General features: G+C 43.7%; 1 protein-coding gene across 1 annotated transcript in view; it reads left to right on the forward strand.

Moving 5' to 3' along the window:
* Positions 1–18,597, forward strand: part of HMCN2 (hemicentin 2) — a 145,841-nt gene that overhangs the window by 27,494 nt on the left and 99,750 nt on the right. The window contains exons 7-15 of the mRNA XM_073640738.1: positions 3,072–3,192; positions 7,004–7,267; positions 9,010–9,154; positions 9,341–9,462; positions 10,247–10,513; positions 11,863–12,004; positions 12,719–12,846; positions 12,928–13,041; positions 13,127–13,276. Of these exons, the coding sequence (XP_073496839.1) occupies positions 3,072–3,192; positions 7,004–7,267; positions 9,010–9,154; positions 9,341–9,462; positions 10,247–10,513; positions 11,863–12,004; positions 12,719–12,846; positions 12,928–13,041; positions 13,127–13,276 (1,453 nt within the window). The remainder of the gene's footprint in view (positions 1–3,071; positions 3,193–7,003; positions 7,268–9,009; positions 9,155–9,340; positions 9,463–10,246; positions 10,514–11,862; positions 12,005–12,718; positions 12,847–12,927; positions 13,042–13,126; positions 13,277–18,597) is intronic.

The following is an 18,597-nucleotide window of genomic DNA, read 5'->3' on the forward strand; positions in this document are numbered from 1 at the left end:
TCATGCTGATTTCACCCTACACATTGTGAAATCTGTGGTGATACTCCGTAAAAAGCGTTGGTAAGCTGCAAATTTAACATTTTCTGAGCTGAAAGTTTGTACAGCTAGTAGGTTTTTTACAATCTGTCTAGATGAACAGCAGAGCAGATGTCCCATTGCACACAGTGCGAGGTGTTTTGTGGGTGGTTGTCACACGGATTACACATCACATTCCATTACGAATTTGGCGTAATCTTTCAGATTATTTATTAATTTTTCCCCTTTATTTTTAAATTTGCACCATTTTCAAGATCACTGCTTGCTGTCAGTTGATGAAAACATTCTTGTTTGTGTCCAGGAGTCGTCCTATGCACACAGCTGATCTTTTGTCACACTTGCACAATCCTCCATGCAGTCAGCACGCTCACATCTCACTTCTGTCTGTTTGTTACAGTGTGTCAGTGCAGGTAAGGCATATCAGTCTTGAGAGGATTGTCTAGAGTCTCTAGACCATGAAATTGCACCCATGTGAGCAGGACTATGTCAGCACAGAGATTTACAGCAAGTTCAGCTGACCTGACCCTGCCAGTGACAGTCATATGTCTGTAGTCAGTTTTATTGCTGCGTTTATGACAACAGATCAAGTAAATTAGCATGGAGGTACGGATGGCGATGACTTCAGGGTCGTTTACGATCTCTTTCCAATTTTTTTTTCTCCAGATGCCAACAGTTGTTGTTTCATAGTCGGAGCATTTGCTAATGGTTTACAACTGGGAAATCCAGTAGAAAAAATAACTGTTTAATCCTTTTCGAAACATAGGATATACTTGTACGTCCTATGTCATTGTGGGCTCAGGGGGGTATGGTGTGGAGCAGGCTCAGGGTGGTGGTATGGATCTGGCTCAGGGTGGTATGGCATGGATCAGGGGTGTGTGGCATGGGCTCAGGGGGGTATGGAGCAGGCTCGGGGGGTATTGCATGGGCTCGGGGAGGTGTGGAGCAGGCTCAAGGTGGTATGGTGTGGGCTCGGGGGTATGGCATGGGCTCAAGGGGGTGTGGAGCAGTCTCAGGGTGGTATGGCGTGGGCTCAGGGATGTATGGAGCGGGCTCAGGGTGGTGCCCTCCTATCGCCGCCATCTTTATACTCCTATGAAGCCCAGCTTTAGGTTTTAAAGGAACTAAAAAGGCATAAAAAAAGTTTTGAAAACTTTTAAACAAAGAAACTAAAATGTTGAAATATCCCCCCCTCTTCCCTGTGCAAAATTTAAACAAATAAATATATTCGGTATGGCTGCGTCCACAAAAGTCTGATCTGCGAAACTATACAGTAATCTAACCCATGCAGGTACTGTATAAAGAAAATGGATCAAAACTCCTGAAATTGTATTTTTCAATTGCTGCACCTCTACCCAAAAATGTAATAAAAAAAACAATGAAAAGATCCAATGTACCCGAGGATGGTACGAATAAAATCTACTGCTCGGCACACACAAAACAAGCCCTCACACAGTGCCATCCGCAGAAAAATGAAGGCGACACAAAACAATTATTGTTTTGTTTTTTTACATAATTCTCAATTTTTTTACACCACTTAAAAAAGAAAAAAAAAAACAACTCCACGTTTGGTATCACCATAATTGTTCTGACCTAGAGAATCCCATTATTAGGTCATGTTTACTGCACAGTAAATGGTCGTATTGCGTTTTTTTTTTTTTTCATTATTTCACTCCACTAGGAATTTTTTCCCATTTTTTTCAGTACATAATATAGTAAAATGGATGGAATCATTCAAAACTACAACTTGTCCTGCAAAAAACAAGCTCTCATGCGGTGATGATAATGGGGAAAAAAAAATATGGCTCTTAGAAGAGAAAAGGAGGTCAGGTGGATGGAACCACAAAAATGGAAAGTCACAGGGAAGGGGTTATATATACCTGTATACGTCCTCCTTCTGATGCTCAATGTCAGTCTGCAGCTTGGAAAGCTGTCAGAATCATATCACGCAGAGGAAGTAGGAGATTATATGTTGACCAATTCATTATATAGTGCCGTTTTTCTTTTGCAAGATGGTAAAATGTAGCGCCCCCTCAGCCCTGTCCCCCGCCCTGGCCGCTCCTTTGATGTCTGGAATCGGTTCCGCTTGTGACTTTGTTTATTGTTACTTGGGTTTGTTCCATTTCACTCTGTCAGTTCCCCCCAAACATTGAGAGAAGCAGCTCGTTACCCTAATGAAGCCGCACATCAGACAGCCTCACGTCATCCTAATTGCCTCACACAGACGTGGCGAGTCCTCCCCTCATTTACCTCTTATGTCGGGTCCTTCTGCTGCTGTAGGCTTTGATTTTCACCTCTCTAATCCTTCCCATCGATCCGCCATGTTCCTCTGGTTCTTATGGTGAGAATGCGGCAGCTGGGACCGATTTGGAGGTTTCAAGAGAAGCTTTGTTCATTGAATAACACACAATGGACTAATAAAGTTATTTAGATCATGCCCTCTGTGTATTTGTGGTTTTTTTTATACTACTCCGCCATGAATTTACAATATTCTGGGTTCAGAGCAGCAGCATACATACAACGGGGCGGATTTACTGGACGGTTGTAAAAGGTGCCAAATTTATTAAAGCTCTTTGTACAGGATGATAAACTTGGCTCATATTTAGAAACTTTTCTCTAACTTTGCACCAATATTTTGTGCATGGTGGTCTACAAGTACAACAAGCCACGCCCAATTCCCATTAAGCCACACCCCTCTCACCAAGTTGGGTTCAAAAAATGTTTCAAAAATGTTATATATTGGAGCAAAGCAAGTGATTTGTGCACCAGCTCGGCTGAGGCTGACTGCTCCGGTGCTTAGGTCCACCAGTCGGCAGAACTAATCATATGCTAAATAGTTGCAAGTCAAATTTATGTATGAGATGATTGTCTATAAAATAATGGTAGTCTCACATTGGAAGCAGTAGTGGATGGAGAGATGTGGAGCTTGGAAGTCAAAAGTTCAAAACATTGTTACCCTTTTGTTCGACAGTGTAAATTACATCCTCATCCATGTTCATCTGCCGGACACGTAACTTGTATCTCTCCATGTGTTGCAGATCGGCAGTAGCGGTCGTCACACCGTCAGAGTCACCGGCGTCAGCACCTTGGATTTCCGTGCCGCTTTCTCCACTTCGGGCATTATAGATCCCCTGAAAGTCATTGAGCGTCCGATAAAAGGTAATAAGAAATATGTGCACCGTGAAGACGTACATACAGATGTATATACGGGCACACACATGTACGGTGCATTGTCAAACATCAGTCACATACGCCTCGAAGTTCGCAGAGAGGTCACCCACTAACCAAGGAGCCATACTAACGTTCCAGGTCCTGCCACGATGAAGGCTGGATTTTGGTTGATTCAATAACGAACATGAACCTACTGTATACAATCAGTAGCACGGAGGAAGCTATGTACATAACAAGTACTCCATAGGCAACAAACACACAGGGCTGGACATAGGATTCACTTTATGATTAAGCACTTATATTTTCATTACTGAAGCCTGTCTATAAACAAGGTTTCCAATAATAACAGGCAGAATAGTGAATGCAGCTCTGGAGTATAAAACAGGATGTAACTCAGAATCAGTACAGGATAAGTAATGTAATGTATGTACACAGTGACTGCACCAGCAGAATAGTGAGTGCAGCTCTGGAGTATAATACAGGATGTAACTCAGGATCAGTACAGGATAAGTAATGTAATGTATGTACACAGTGACTGCACCAGCAGAATAGTGAGTGCAGCTCTGGAGTATAATACAGGATGTAACTCAGGATCAGTACAGGATACGTAATGTAATGTATGTACACAGTGACTGCACCAGCAGAATAGTGAGTGCAGCTCTGGAGTATAATACAGGAGGTAACTCAGGATCAGTACAGGATACGTAATGTAATGTATGTACACAGGGACTGCACCAGCAGAATAGTGAATGCAGCTCTGGAGTATAATACAGGATGAACCTTAGGATCACTAATGTAATGTATTTACACAGTTACTGTACCAGCAGAATAGTGAGTGCAGCTCTGGAGTATAATACAGGATATAAGTCAGGATCAGTACAGGATAAGTAATAAGTAATGTAATGTACAGTCATGGCCGAAGGTGTTTGCACCCTTGAAATTATTCCAGAAAATGAAGTATTTCTCCCAGAAAATTATTGCAATTACACATCTTTATTTCCTTTGTGTGTATTGGAACAACACAAAAAAACTGAGAAAAGGCAAATTGGACATAATTTCACACAGTCATAAAAATGGGCCTGACAAAATTATCAGCACCCTCAACTTAGTATTTGGTTGCGCACCCTTTGTAATAAATAACTGTAATCAATCGCTTCCTATAACCATCAACAAGCTTCTTACATCTCTCATCTTGAATTTCGGACCACTCTTCTTTTCAAACTGCTCCAGGTTTCATATTCGCCTTGTCCCAAGAGCAATTTTAACCCCTATATGATGTGTGCCATAATAGTACGGCACACGTCAGATCCCCCTGTTTGGTGTGGGTTCCAGCTGACATGTGCCCGCAACAGCTGCGGGTGGAATCACGATCCACCCGCGGCTGTTAACTAGTTAAATGCCGCTGTCAATCTCTGACAGCGGCATTTAACTCGCGCTTCCCATCTACGACCCCGTCACATGATTGCAGGTCTCCGATGGGTTGGCATGACAACCCGGGGTCTGCAGGAGACCCCTGCGGTTGTCATTGGCAGATTGCTATGAGCGCCGCCCAGCAGTCGGCGCTCATAGCAAGTGAGTAAATCTGCTACACACAGGCGATCTGATGATCACCTGTGTGTAGTAGAGGCGATCAAATAAGTGCAGTTTTTAAAATATAAACGTTTAAATCACCCCCCTTTTGCCCCATTCAAAATAACATAATAAAAAAAAATCACACATACACATTTTTGGTATCGCCTGATCTATCAATGTAAAAAAATAATTAATCCAGTCAGTAAACGGCGTAACGAGAAAAAAATTAAAACCGCCAGAATTACGTTTTTTTGGTTGCCGCAACATTGCAATAAAATGCAATAACGGGTGATCAAAACATCGGATCTACCCCAAAATGGTATCAATAAAAACGTCAGCTCAGGGCGCAAAAAAATAAGCCCTCACCCGGCCCCAGGTCCCGAAAAATGGTGACGCTAAGGGTCTCGGAAAATGGCGCTTTTTTTTTTTTTTTAAAGTAAACTTTGGATTTTTTTCACCACTTAAATAAATGTTTGGTGTCTACGAACTCATAATCACCTGGAGAATCATAAGGGCAGGTCAGTTTTAGCATTCAGTGAACATGGTAAAAAAAAACAACTGTGGAATTGCTTTTTTTTTTGCAATTTAACCGCACTTGGATTTTTTTTTCCCATTTTCCAGTACACGATATGGTAAAACCAATGGTGTCGTTCAAAAGTACAACTTGTCCCGCAAAAAATAAGCCCTCACTTGGCCATACTGACCGAAAAATAAAAAAAAGTTATGGTTCTGGGAAGAAGGGGTGCAAAAAATGAAAACGCAAACACTGAAAATGGCCCAGTCATGAAGGGGTTAAGATCTCCACAGGTGTTCAATGGGATTTAGATCCAGACTCATTGCTGGTCACGTCAGAACTCTCCAGCGCTTTGTTTCCATACAATTCTGGGTGCTTATTGAAGTGAGTTTTGGGTCATGATCTTGCTGGAGGACCCATGACCTAGGACTCAAACCCAGCTTTCTTACATTGGGCACTACATTGCGACCCAAAATCCTTTGGTAATCTTCAGATTTCATGATGCTTTGCATACAGTCAAGGCACCCAGTGCCAAAGGCAGCGAAACAACCCCAAAACTTCTTTGAGCCTCTACTATATTTGACTGCAGGTACTGTGTTCTTTTCTTTGTAGGCATCATTCCATTTTCGGTAAACAGTAGAATGATGTGCTTTACCAAAAAGCTCTATTATGGTCTGATCTTTTCACAAGACACTTTCCCAGGAGGATTTTGGCTTACTCACGTACATTTTGGTAAACTGCAGTGTGGCTTTTTTATGTCTCTGTGTCAGCAATGGGGTCCTCCTGGGTCTCCTGCCATAGTGTTTCATTTAATTCAAATGTTGACGGATAGTTCGCGCTGACACTTATGCACTGTGAGCTTGAATTTCTTTGGAACTTGATTGGGCATGCTTATCCACGATACAGACTATCCTGCGTTGCACCCTTCTATCAGTTTTTCTCTGCTGTCCAGGGAGAGTAGTTACAGTTCCATGGGTTGTAAACTTCTTGATTATGTTGCGCACCGTGGACAAAGGAAGATTTCTAGAGATGGACTTGTAACCTTGAGATTGTTAATATTGTTCAACGATTTTGGTTCTCAAGTCCTCAGACAGTTCTGTTCTCCTCTTTCTGTTCTCCATGCTTAGTGTGGCACACACAGACAAACAATGCAAAGATTGAGTCAATTTGTCCCCTTTTTATCTGGTTTCAGGTGTGATTTTCATGTTGCCCACACCTATTACTCGCCACAGGTGAGTTTTAACGAGCATCACATGCTTGTAAGAAAATTGTTTACCCACAGTTTTGGAAAGGTGCCAACAATTTTGTCTGGCCCATTTTTGGTGTTTTGTGTGAAATTATGTCCAATTTGCCTTTTTTTCAGTTTTTTTGTGTTGTTCCAATACACACAAAGTAAATAAACGTGTATAACAAAACATGTGTAATTGCAATAATTTTATGGGAGAAATAATTAATTTTCTGGAAGAATATCAAGGGTGCCAACACTTTCGTCCATGACTGTATGTGCACAGTGACTGTATCAGCAGAATAGTGAGTGCAGCTCTGGAGTTAAATACAGGTCTCTTCACTTGTATGAAAGGGAACAATGTTTTCATACAACTCCTCCCATCATCTGGTAAATGGTACCATCCATTTTTGTCCTAGGTATAGACTGATTCCTCTGCAGGATGTTGTAACTTGAGATATATTAAACAATGTATTCATTTTCTTCAGGAATTCCCATCTCTGCGCTGATTAACTGCACAGGTCTCACTCCTCCGGGACAGGTGAACCATCTGGACCTGCTGCGGGTGTCTGGAGAATCCTTCTTCTCTCTGCCGGCGGCACGTTTACCGTACAAGCGCAGTAAGCAGCTGTGGACGGTGCCTCTGTTCCAGGCGCCCTCTGGAAGCTTCTTCATGAAAATTAATGGAACAGACCAGAATGGGTATAAGTTCCAGAGACTCTCCAATGTGGCTTACACCAGCATCGTACCAGGTAAGTACCCAAACCACGAGAATTTATGTTGCTCCATTACTTCACACAATTACAATACCATCATCCCACAAATCTGGCCGCTGAGACTCCTAGTGCCGCTTATCTCAGAGGAAGCCGTGGACATGGTTTAACCCTACTAGTTCTACAAGTGCTTCTCGCTAAACTAGAATATCATCAAAAAGTTAATTTATTTCAGTTCTTCAATACAAAAAGTGAAACTCATATAATACTGAGTCATTACAAACATAGTGATCTATTTCAAGTGTTTATTACTGTTAATGTTGATGATTATGGCTTACAGCCAATGAAAACACAAAAGTCATTATCTCAGTAACTTAGAATACTTTACAGCACCAGGTTGAAAAATGATTTTAAAATCCGAAATGTTGGCCTACTGAAATGAATGTTCAGTAAATGCACTCAGTACTTGGTCGGGGCTCCTTTTGCATCAATTACTGCATCAATGCGGCAATGTGGCATGGAGGCGATCAGCCTGTGGCACTGCTGAGGTGTTATGGAAGCCCAGGTTGCTTTGATAGCAGCCTTCAGCTCGTCTGTATTGTTGGGTCTGGTGTCTCTCATCTTCCTCTTGACAATACCCCATAGATTCTGTATGGGGTTAAGGTCAGGCGAGTTTGCTGGCCAATCAAGCACAGTGATACTGTTGTTTGTAAACCAGGTATTGGTACTTTTGGCAGTGTGAACAGGTGCCAAGTCCTGCTGGAGAATGAAATTTCCATCTCCAAAAAGCTTGTCAGCAGAGGGAAGCATGAAGTGCCTCTCCACTCTTCCTCCAGACTCTGGGACCTTGATTTCCAAGTGAAATGCAAAATTTACTTTCATCTGAAAACAACACCTTGGACCAGTGAGTAACAGTCCAGGTCTTTTCTCCTTGGCCCAGGTAAGACGCTTCTGGCGTTGTCTATTGGTCATGAGTGGCTTGACACAAGGAATGCGACACTTGTAGCCCATGTCCTGGATACGTCTGTGTGTGTGGTGGCTCTTGAAGCAATGACTCCAGCAGCACTCCACTCCTTGTGAATCTCCCCCAAATTTTTGATTGGCCTTTTCTTAACAATCCTTTCAAGGTTGCTGTTATCCCGGTTGCTTGTGCACCTTTTTCTATCACACTTTTTCCTTCCACTCAACTTTCCATTAATATGCTTGGATACAGCACTCTGTGAACAGCCAGCTTCTTTAGCAATGACCTTTTGTGGCTTACCCTCCTTGTGGAGTGTGTCAATGACTGCCTTCTGGACATCTGTCAAGTCAGCAGTCTTCCCCATGATTGTGGAGCCTACTGAAACAATCTAAGGGACCTTTTTAAACGCATCGGAAGCTTTTATTCTAATTTACTGAGATAATGGCTTTTGTGTTCTCATTGACTGTAAGCCATAATCATCAACATTAACAGAAATAAACACTTGAAATATATCACTCTGTTTGTAATGACTCTGTATTATATGAGTTTCACTTTTTGTATTGAAGAACTGAAATAAATTAACTTTTTGATGACATTCTAATTTAGTGAGAAGCACTTGTATGTCGCTGACCGCTGGAAATATTTGGGGGCCGCCCGGCAGTTCTCACAGACTTTATTCACGGATCACAGTAGCAGGATCCATCTATATGAATCTCTTGGTTATGGCCGGATGCATTTAGTGGCACGTGATAGACAGGGTTGTTGTATGGGTCATTATTTTTTTTTTTTGCCAGTATGACTTGAATATTCTTTCTTGCAGATGTTCCTGCCGTGACCGTGGCACCTCTCATCCAGGGATACCACCAGCGGGCGGTGACCATAACCTGCTTGGTCATTAGCGATATCCCTTTCAGGGTGCGGTTCTCCAAGGATGGTGTGAGGATCGGGGAGGAGCTGCTATTCACGTGAGTGCACGTTCCTATCCGTGGGGACTGTGGGCTTCTGTATAACATTTTGTGGATTCGGCTGATGCCATAGTCTGAGAAATAGACACATCATAAATGGACGACTGACACATGACCCCCAGTGTCTGGTGTAGTTGGACGGTAATGCTGTATATTATGTGATGTGACGGGTTTTATAACCACCAGGGAGTCGAGTAATGCTACCTACGAGATCCCATCTGCCTCTGCTCTCCATGAAGGCGTTTATCAGTGTACGGCCATCAGTAACGCGGGAGCCAGATTTGCTCAAACCCAAGTATCTATCGCGGGTAAGTGGAGAAGAACATTTTAGATATGGAATTGCTTCCGTTATACTTTCATTTCAGATTTTCACTGCAGGATAGCAGAGCTCCTTCCATCTTCCCAGTGCATGAATATAATCCCAGAAACACAGTGAAGACTGATACTTAGGTTTTTCTCACACTAGGACCAATGTTATTAAATGAGACAGTGCAAATCTGCGTATTTTTCTCAGCTGTATTCGGCATGAGAAAAAACTCACAGCATGTTGTGAATTCACTCCAAAATATGATGGATGTGAGGAAAAAATTGGATGCTGTACCGACTATCAGAGTGGCATCAGATTATTATGGATACACTACAATTCTGTAAGATAGAAAACTGTAAATGGTCCTGTAAAAGATTAATAGCTTTGGACAAAAAAACGGATTGTATACAGACAGCACATGGATGACAAGTGAGAAAAAAATCATCCCACTCTGAGAATGATGAGATGAGAATGGGACCGATTACTTATACGCTAGTGTGAACGAACCCTTAGAGGTAGAGAAGGAGCACGTGGCATTAGTTTAACTATGTAGCTAAGTGGGTGACAACCCTACTGGCTAGGTCATGTCAGCCATTATCGGTTGTCACCCAGTCTCTGCTACCTATAGAATAGAATATGAAGCCTGTGCACAAGAGCAGTACCCCGGAGCTGTGATCTGCAGATCTGTGTTTGCTTTAGCTGACGGTTTGGATGACATTACATTATCAGACACGTATCTGTGACTACGTGGCAGATGATATTACTCGTCTTGTGTTTGGCTGTAGATCCTCCGCCCACGATCTCGCTCCACCCTAATGTCACAGCGTCACTTGGTGAGCTGGCAGTCCTCTCTTGTCACGTTTTTGGAGATGTCCGCTACAACCTCACCTGGGAGCATGATGGAAAAGCACTGAAGGATGGGCGGCTATGGATCCTGGCAAACTCATCCCTGCAAATTCAGACTGTGCAGTCTAGTGATGCAGGGCATTACCAGTGCACTGCCAGGAACAGCCATGGCTCCACCACCGCCAGCGTCTGGCTTGCCGTACAAGGTCGGTATTTGCAGTTTAGGCTGTTGGGATCAAAGTAAATATAAAACTTGGGCTACACAGCAACATGTATTGTGTGACACTCAGATCGCAGTGCCCCATTGTGGCATGGCCTGCAATGATTTCCTTTGGTGTCGCACGGAGACACAGAGATGCAAATGTGTAGGATTTTCTGTCACTGGTCGCAAATTGCACATGACTCGGATTCCGTAGACTTCAATGCAAATCACATGCCATAGTGACTTGTGTATGACTGATCTGCAATCTGGCCATTTTTTTGCAAAAGGAGGACATACATGTGCAACCCAGAGCCAAAAAATGGAGTGGAGGTCTCACATGCACTCCCCATAGACAGTGAATGGAAAGGTGCACCCCACATAATATGGATGGAGCAGAGGTTGCGCATGTGCACCATAGATGGTGAATGGAAAGAAGGCTACGCATGCACAACCCATAGACAGTAAATGGCAAGGAGACTGCTTATGTGCACCCCACAGATAATGAATGGTGCGGAGGCCGTGCATGCACACCCTATAGAGAGTGAATTGAAAGGAGGCTGCGCATGTGCACCCCACAGATAATGAATGGTGCAGAGGCTGCGCATGCACACCCTATAGACAATTAACTGAAAGGTGGCTGTGCATGTGCACCCCACAGATAATGTATAGTGCAGAGGCTACCCATGCACACCCTATAGACAATGAACTGAAAGGAGGCGGCGCATGTGCACCCCACAGATAATGAATGGTGCAGAGGCTGCGCATGCACACCCTATAGACAATTAACTGAAAGGTGGCTGTGCATGTGCACCCCACAGATAATGAATGGTGCAGAGGCTGCGCATGCACACCCTATAGACAATGAACTGAAAGGAGGCTGCGCATGTGCACCCCACAGATAATGAATGGTGCAGAGGCTGCACATGCACACCCTATAGACTATGAACTGAAAGGAGGCTGTGCATGTGCACCCCACAGATAATGAATGGTGCAGAGGCTGCACATGCACACCCTATAGACTATGAACTGAAAGGAGGCTGTGCATGTGCACCCCACAGATAATGAATAGTGCAGAGGCCGCGCATGCACATCCTATAAACAGTGAATTGAAAGGAGGCCGCGCATGTGCACCTGCGCTACATTCAGGATGGTGTGCAGAGCAGATCTCCGTTCTCGGTGGTCCAGTCACGTTCTTGGGATTACTGGGGGTAAAAACCCCAGAGACCAGCAAGTTATCCACTATACAATTAACTTTATGGGAATAACTCTATAATGAATATGGGGGTTGAATCACTAGAAAAAAACTGCAAAATAAATTCTAAATTTGCTTATATTCTCTCCCATGTCCTCTAGAGCCTCCACGCATCCAGATTGAATCAAATTCCTTTCAGTTGTCTCATGGAGGAGAAGTGAAGATCCGCTGTGATGTTTCTGGGTATCCAGAACCGCAGATATATTGGAAGCATGGCGATACCTTCCTGAACAATGATGGCAAGTGCGTGTCTTGGAACAGGGTTGGGAACTGTAGGTTTTTTTTCTGGGATGTTTCCTAGCACAACCAGACCAAGACTGAGCTTCATGTAGCAGTTATCTCTACCAAGAGAATTTAGGGTGGAGATGTCGCTTAGGCCCCATTCACATGTACATGATCTATCTGTGTTTTTCACTGACCCATTATACCCTATGGGATGTTCACATTCCATTTTTATTGTGGACTGATTGTCCAGAGTAATAAAATGGAGGCATTTCTAATATTGATCTGATTTGCAGATAACACGTAGCCATTGAAGTGAATGGGTCAGTAAGAAAAGATGGTACCTGAAAACCATCTGTGAGTTTTCAGAGTGTTGTCCGTTTTTTACTGTGTAATTGGGTAAGAGAAGATTGGTTTTTTTTTTCCTTATGAGAAAAATGGATGCCGCATCGTGTGATGGTAAAAACGGACACACCCAGAAAAAATGTATGAATGTCAGATCCAGTACAATGGACCGTGATATTCTCATATGCAAAGAAATGTCAGTGACGTTAGTCATACATAAACTATTACTGCGGATAACGCTGCAAATTATTGTACAAAATGTCACAAAGCGTCAAACAACATGATGAAATTCTGCAGGAAAAAAATGTGGAAATTGTAAAATGTTTGTCCCATAATGTACAGTCTGCGTCTGTACTCACATCTGAAACTAAATTTTCTCTCTGAAAACAGACATAGGATCATTACAGGCAACATCCTGCTGATCAAGGACCCGAGCCCAGAGGACTCTGGGAATTACAGCTGCATGGCCTCTAATGGCTTAGGTACAGAGGAGCAGTCCCTGACCCTGATGTACACAGGTAAGTGTCCGCCGCCTTGCAAACTGCAATGATCGGTCACCGCCAGACAGACCTGATTAACCCTTTTCTGTCTGATTCCAGAACGCCCTAAAGCAACTGCTGTAAAATCTACAACACATGTAGCCATTGGGGATGACGTGGTGCTGGAATGTAGGACTGAAGGTTTGCCTCCCCCGCTAGTGGCGTGGTACAAAGGTGAGCACTCCATGTCCCTGACGTCATTTCACCACACTGACATCTGCCGCATCTCTAATAATGGGGAATTATTCTGCATCTTCAGGTGACAAGGAGGTTAAAGGCCCCGTCAGTGGCTCATATGGTGAGACTCTGACCCTTCAGGAGGTGACTGCGGAGGATGCCGGGGACTACACCTGTGTGGCCTCCAATGAGGCAGGGTCATCATCGGATGTCATTCTAGTAGAAGTGGGAAGTAAGTGAGAGCCATAATTCTTAATCCTTCACCCTAAAAGCTTTTCTAATTCACCTAAACCCAATATTCTTCACAATATGTGAGAGACGTCTCCAATTCAAAGGCTAAAATCCTGTCCTGAGCCTTCCTCACACTGTGGAGGGTTTGCGGCAATGTATCTGTATAGTCAATCCAATCCCAATGCATCACTGCAGGCTCATAGCACTTATGCTGATACACTGTGACAACCCCTCAGCTGTCTGATCATGACCTCTGTAGGCCGGTATGGGATTTGTCGTTCCCAGGCACCCAGACAGCTCTTACAAATGGTAAGGAAGTGAAACACAAACTATTAGAAAGTTCATAAAAAGAAACATTGAATGAAAAGTTCTGCAACTTTCAAATAGACGTCCTGAGCTCCCTTTTAAATCCCCGGACATTACAGCCGGAGTAGGAAGGGATCAGGACTGCTCCTTTTATTGTCCTGTGGGTGCGGAGGAATAAGCTCCTTCTACTGAAGTGGAAAGCGCCTCCGTCCAGAGTGGAGACTGATTTGGGATCATTCTGTAGCATGTTTCCTGACTGTGCTGCTCGCTCTGAGCTGGCAGCAGATTTCCGTCTGCTCCGGAGGGCATCCAGAGCGTCCAGGACCTTGCAGTGCAGTTAGGCTGCTCTTATACACCGACATTTCACAGTTTTGGTCTGAAGATAATTACAAGGTTCTGCTCTTGACCCTTTAACTCAAATGTCACAGGCGGTAACTGAAACAAAAGCCCTGCACATTGCTTTACTTAATACCGACCCGAGGCTCTCAGATTTCTCCACTGCTACAACCTGTGGTTTCCATTCATTCCAGTAATTGGGGCATGACATGACCATCTTTAAGCACGCAGGGGGGTATACAGACGTGGCATATTGCTGTGAAATTACACGATGTATAGGGGTAAACCACCGGAGAAGAATCTGCATCATCCTCAGAGAAACCTGCTCTATAACCACTCATGCAGGACGTGCAGGGGTATCCCATCTAGGACATTAGCAGGATGTCCCATATTGATGGCTTATGCTTAAGATATAAGATCTGTGGGGGCCTGGACAACCCCTGTAATATCAAATACATACTGGTTTCATCTATCTCAGGCCCATCCAGCGGTGCTGTCCAGGGAGAGGTGTCTGCCCATGTGGCACTTCCATGTCTATGTATGGGAGTAACCGATAATATCCAGAACTTCCAAAGAAATGAATGGTAAGAGGTGCGAATATACGGACACTTCTCCACTGACCGCTCTGGCGGAAGGGGCTCTGTTACTGAGTTAGATGGGAGTACCAGCAGTGAGACCCCGTCGCCTCTCAGGACAGATAAATATCGCATGCACAGGAGAGAGGTTTGTGCCGCCCATGTAGACCAGACAGAGGATTTTCCAGCCTGGACCCTTCTTACAAATCCCTGCACTTTTCAGGACTTTTTCTGTAAATACTTTTTTTTTTTTTTTTTGCACTGCTCAAAAAAATAAAAAGAACACTCAAATAACACATCCTAGATCTGAATGAATGAAATATTCTCATTGAATACATTGTTCTGTACAAAGTTGAATGTGCTGACAACAAAATCACACAAAAATCATCAATGGAAATCAAATTTATTAACCAATCGAGGTCTGGATTTGGAGTCACCCCCAAAATTAAAGTGGAAAAACACACTACAGGCTGATCCAACTTTGATGTAATGTCCTTAAAACAAGTCAAAATGAGGCTCAGTATTGTGTGTGGCCTCCACGTGCCTGTATGACCGCCCTACAACGCCTGGACATGCTCCTGATGAGGTTGCGGATGGTCTCCTGTGGGATCTCCTCCCAGACCTGGACTAAAGCATCCGCCAACTCCTGGACAGTCTGTGGTGCAACGTGATGTTGGTGGATGGAGCGACACATGATGTTCCAGATGTGCTCAATCGGATTCAGGTCCATAGCTTCAATGCCTTCATCTTGCAGGAACTGCTGACACACTCCAGCCACATGAGGTCTGGCATTGTCCTGCATTAGGAGGAACCCAGGGCCAACCGCACCAGCATATGGTCTCACAAGGGGTCTGAGGATCTCATCTCGGTACCTAATGACAGTCAGGCTACCTCTGGCGAGCACATGGAGGGCTGTGCGGCCCTCCAAAGAAATGCCACAGAACACTAGGATTGGCAAAGTCGCCACTGTCGCCCTGTGTTCTTCACAGATGAAAGCAGGTTCACACTGAGCACATGTGACACACGTGACAGAGTCTGGAGACGCTGTGGAGAGCGATCTGCTGTCTGCAACATCCTTCAGCATGACCGGTTTGGCAGTGGGTCAGAAATGGTGTGGGGTGGCATTTCTTTGGAGGGCCACACAGCCCTCCATGTGCTCGCCAGAGGTAGCCTGACTGCCATTAGGTACCGAGATGAGATCCTCAGACCCCTTGTGAGACCATATGCTGGTATGGTTGGCCCTGGGTTCCTCCTAATGCAGGACAATGCCAGACCTCATGTGGCTGGAGTGTGTCAGCAGTTCCTGCAAGATGAAGGCATTGAAGCTATGGACTGGCCCGCCTGTTCCCCAGATCTGAATCCGATTGAGCACATCTGGGATATCATGTCTCGCTCCATCCACCAACGTCACGTTGCACCACAGACTGTCCAGGAGTTGGCGGATGCTTTAGTCCAGGTCTGGGAGGAGATCCCACAGGAGACCATCCGCAACCTCATCGGGAGCATGCCCAGGTGTTGTAGGGAGGTCATACAGGCATGTGGAGGCCACACACAATACTGAGCCTCATTTTGACTTGTTTTAAGGACATTACATCAAAGTTGGATCAGCCTGTAGTGTGTTTTTCCACTTTAATTTTGGGGGTGACTCCAAGTCCAGGCCTTCATTGGTTAATAAATGTGATTTCCATTGATGATTTTGTTGTCAGCACATTCAACTTTGTACAGAACAAAGTATTCAATGAGAATATTTCATTCAGTCAGATCTAGGATGTGTTATTTGAGTGTTCCCTTTATTTTTTGAGCAGTGTATATTTTTTCTGCCTTTGAGAGTTGGACTTTTTTAGTTTACTGGGTTTCCTTATTACCATGTGGCGCTATTATCTTATCACCCCATTATGCGGCATTATTTCCCGGTAACTGAGCGATGAGGATGCCTGAGCAGTGACGTCACCGCGACTTCCATCTTCTTTGTGTAACATCCTATCACCCTCCTGACAATACGCGCGGCTTCTCATCTGGTTACTGAATCTGGTCCATGGCGAACAGCTGGAGAACGGTTTAGAGCCTGTAATGGTAGGCTTGTAACGACACGATGAAAGAGGAAGGACATGGCCCCGGGGGACGGAGACTGCAGCAGATGAGGACGGCAGACAGGCTTGTAACTCACAGGGTGAATCAGGATTCTGCCAGTTCGTAGACTTGAAAGAATCTATAGGCAATTTGTGGTGGTGGCTGATGCTGCACATCTGATAGGAAATCATCATCTGCTGATTCAACTGGGGGGTGTATAATATACCGTGCTGTCCCCCCAGGTACCAAAAACTCACATCTACCTGCAGATTCAGTATCTGATCTACTACTGTGCAGTACAGGGGTGCAATCCTAAAATGCTGACAAATGACTTACAGCTCCTAAGTTACCTCCTGCACTCACTATTCTGCTGTTGGAGTCACTGTGTACATACATTACATTATTTATCCTGTACTGATACTGAGTTACATCCTGTAACAGTGAGTGCAGCTCTGGAGTATAATACAGGATGTAACTCAGGATCAGTACAGGATAAGTAATGTAATGTATGTACACAGTGACTGCACCAGCAGAATAGTGAGTGCAGCTCTGGAGTATAATACAGGATGTAACTCAGGATCAGTACAGGATCAGTAATGTAATGTATGTACACAGTGACTGCACCAGCAGAATAGTGAGTGCAGCTCTGGAGTATAATACAGTATGTAACTCAGAATCAGTACTGGATAAGTAATGTATGTACAGTAGTGTTCAAAATAATAGCAGTCCAATATGACTAAACAGATTAATCACTGTTTTGGTATAAATTATATTTCCACATGTCAAACAATTTACCAGTTGGTGCAGTAGATTCTAAGAAAACCACCAGACTTCGCATTCATGATCTGCATGTTTTTGAGTCTGTGTATTTGAATAATTAATTGAAAGGGAAAGTGTTCAAAGTAATAGCAGTGTGGGGTTCAATTAGTGAGGTCAATCACTCTGGGAAGAAACCGGTGTGAATCAGATGGCCCTTATTTAAGGGTGAAGCCAGCACATGTTGTACATGCATTTCTCTTTGAAAGCCTGAGAAATATGGGTCGTTCAAGACATTCTTCAGAGGAACAGTGTACTTTTCATTAAAAAGTTGATTTGAGAGGGTACAACTTATAAAGAAGTGCAGACAATGATAGGCTGTTCAGCTAAAATGATCTCCAATGCTTTAAAATGGAAAGCAAAACCAGAGAGACGTGGAAGAAAACGGAAGACTAGGATTCGAATGGATTGAAGAATAGCCAGAATGGCAAAGGCTCAGCCAATGATCAGCTCCAGGATGATCAAAGACAGTCTCAAGTTACCTGTGAGTACTGTGTGTGAAGCTAATCTCTTAGCAAGAAGTCCCTGCAAAATCGCACTGTTAAAAAAAGACATGTACTGAAGTAGATACAATTTGCCAAATAACACATCAACTGGCCTACAGAGAAATGAAGAAACATTTTGTGGACTAATGAAAGTAAAATTGTTCTTTTTGGGTCCAAGGACTGCAGATAGTTCGTCAGACGACCCCCAAACTCTGCACTCAAGCCACAGTACACTTTAAAGACAGTTAAGCATGGTGGTGCAAGCATCATAATATGGGCATGTTTCTCTTACTATGGTGCCGGACCTATTTACTGCATACTAGGGATTATGGACCAGTTTGCATATATTAACCCCCTTTACCCCCGAGGGTGGTTTGCACGTTAATGACCGGGACAATTTTTACAATTCTGACCACTGTCACTTTGTAAGGTAATAACTCTGGAACGCTTCAACGGAGCCCGCTGATTCTGAGATTGTTTTTTTCGTGACATATTGTACTTCATGATAGTGGTAAAATTTCTTCGATATCACTTGCGTTTATTTGTGAAAAAATCAGAAATTTGGCAAAAATGTAGAAAATTTTGCAATTTTCTAAATTTAAATTTTCATGCCCTTAAATCAGAGAGATATGCTACACAAAATAGTTAATAAAATTTCCCACCCACATATCTACTTTACATCAGCACAATTTTGGAACCAAATTTTTTTTTTATTAGGGAGCTATAAGGGTTAA

Source organism: Phyllobates terribilis, unplaced genomic scaffold, assembly GCF_046119375.1.
Source record: "Phyllobates terribilis strain yellow unplaced genomic scaffold, ASM4611937v1 Scaffold_7__3_contigs__length_470593459, whole genome shotgun sequence".
NCBI classification, from domain to species: Eukaryota; Metazoa; Chordata; class Amphibia; order Anura; family Dendrobatidae; genus Phyllobates; species Phyllobates terribilis.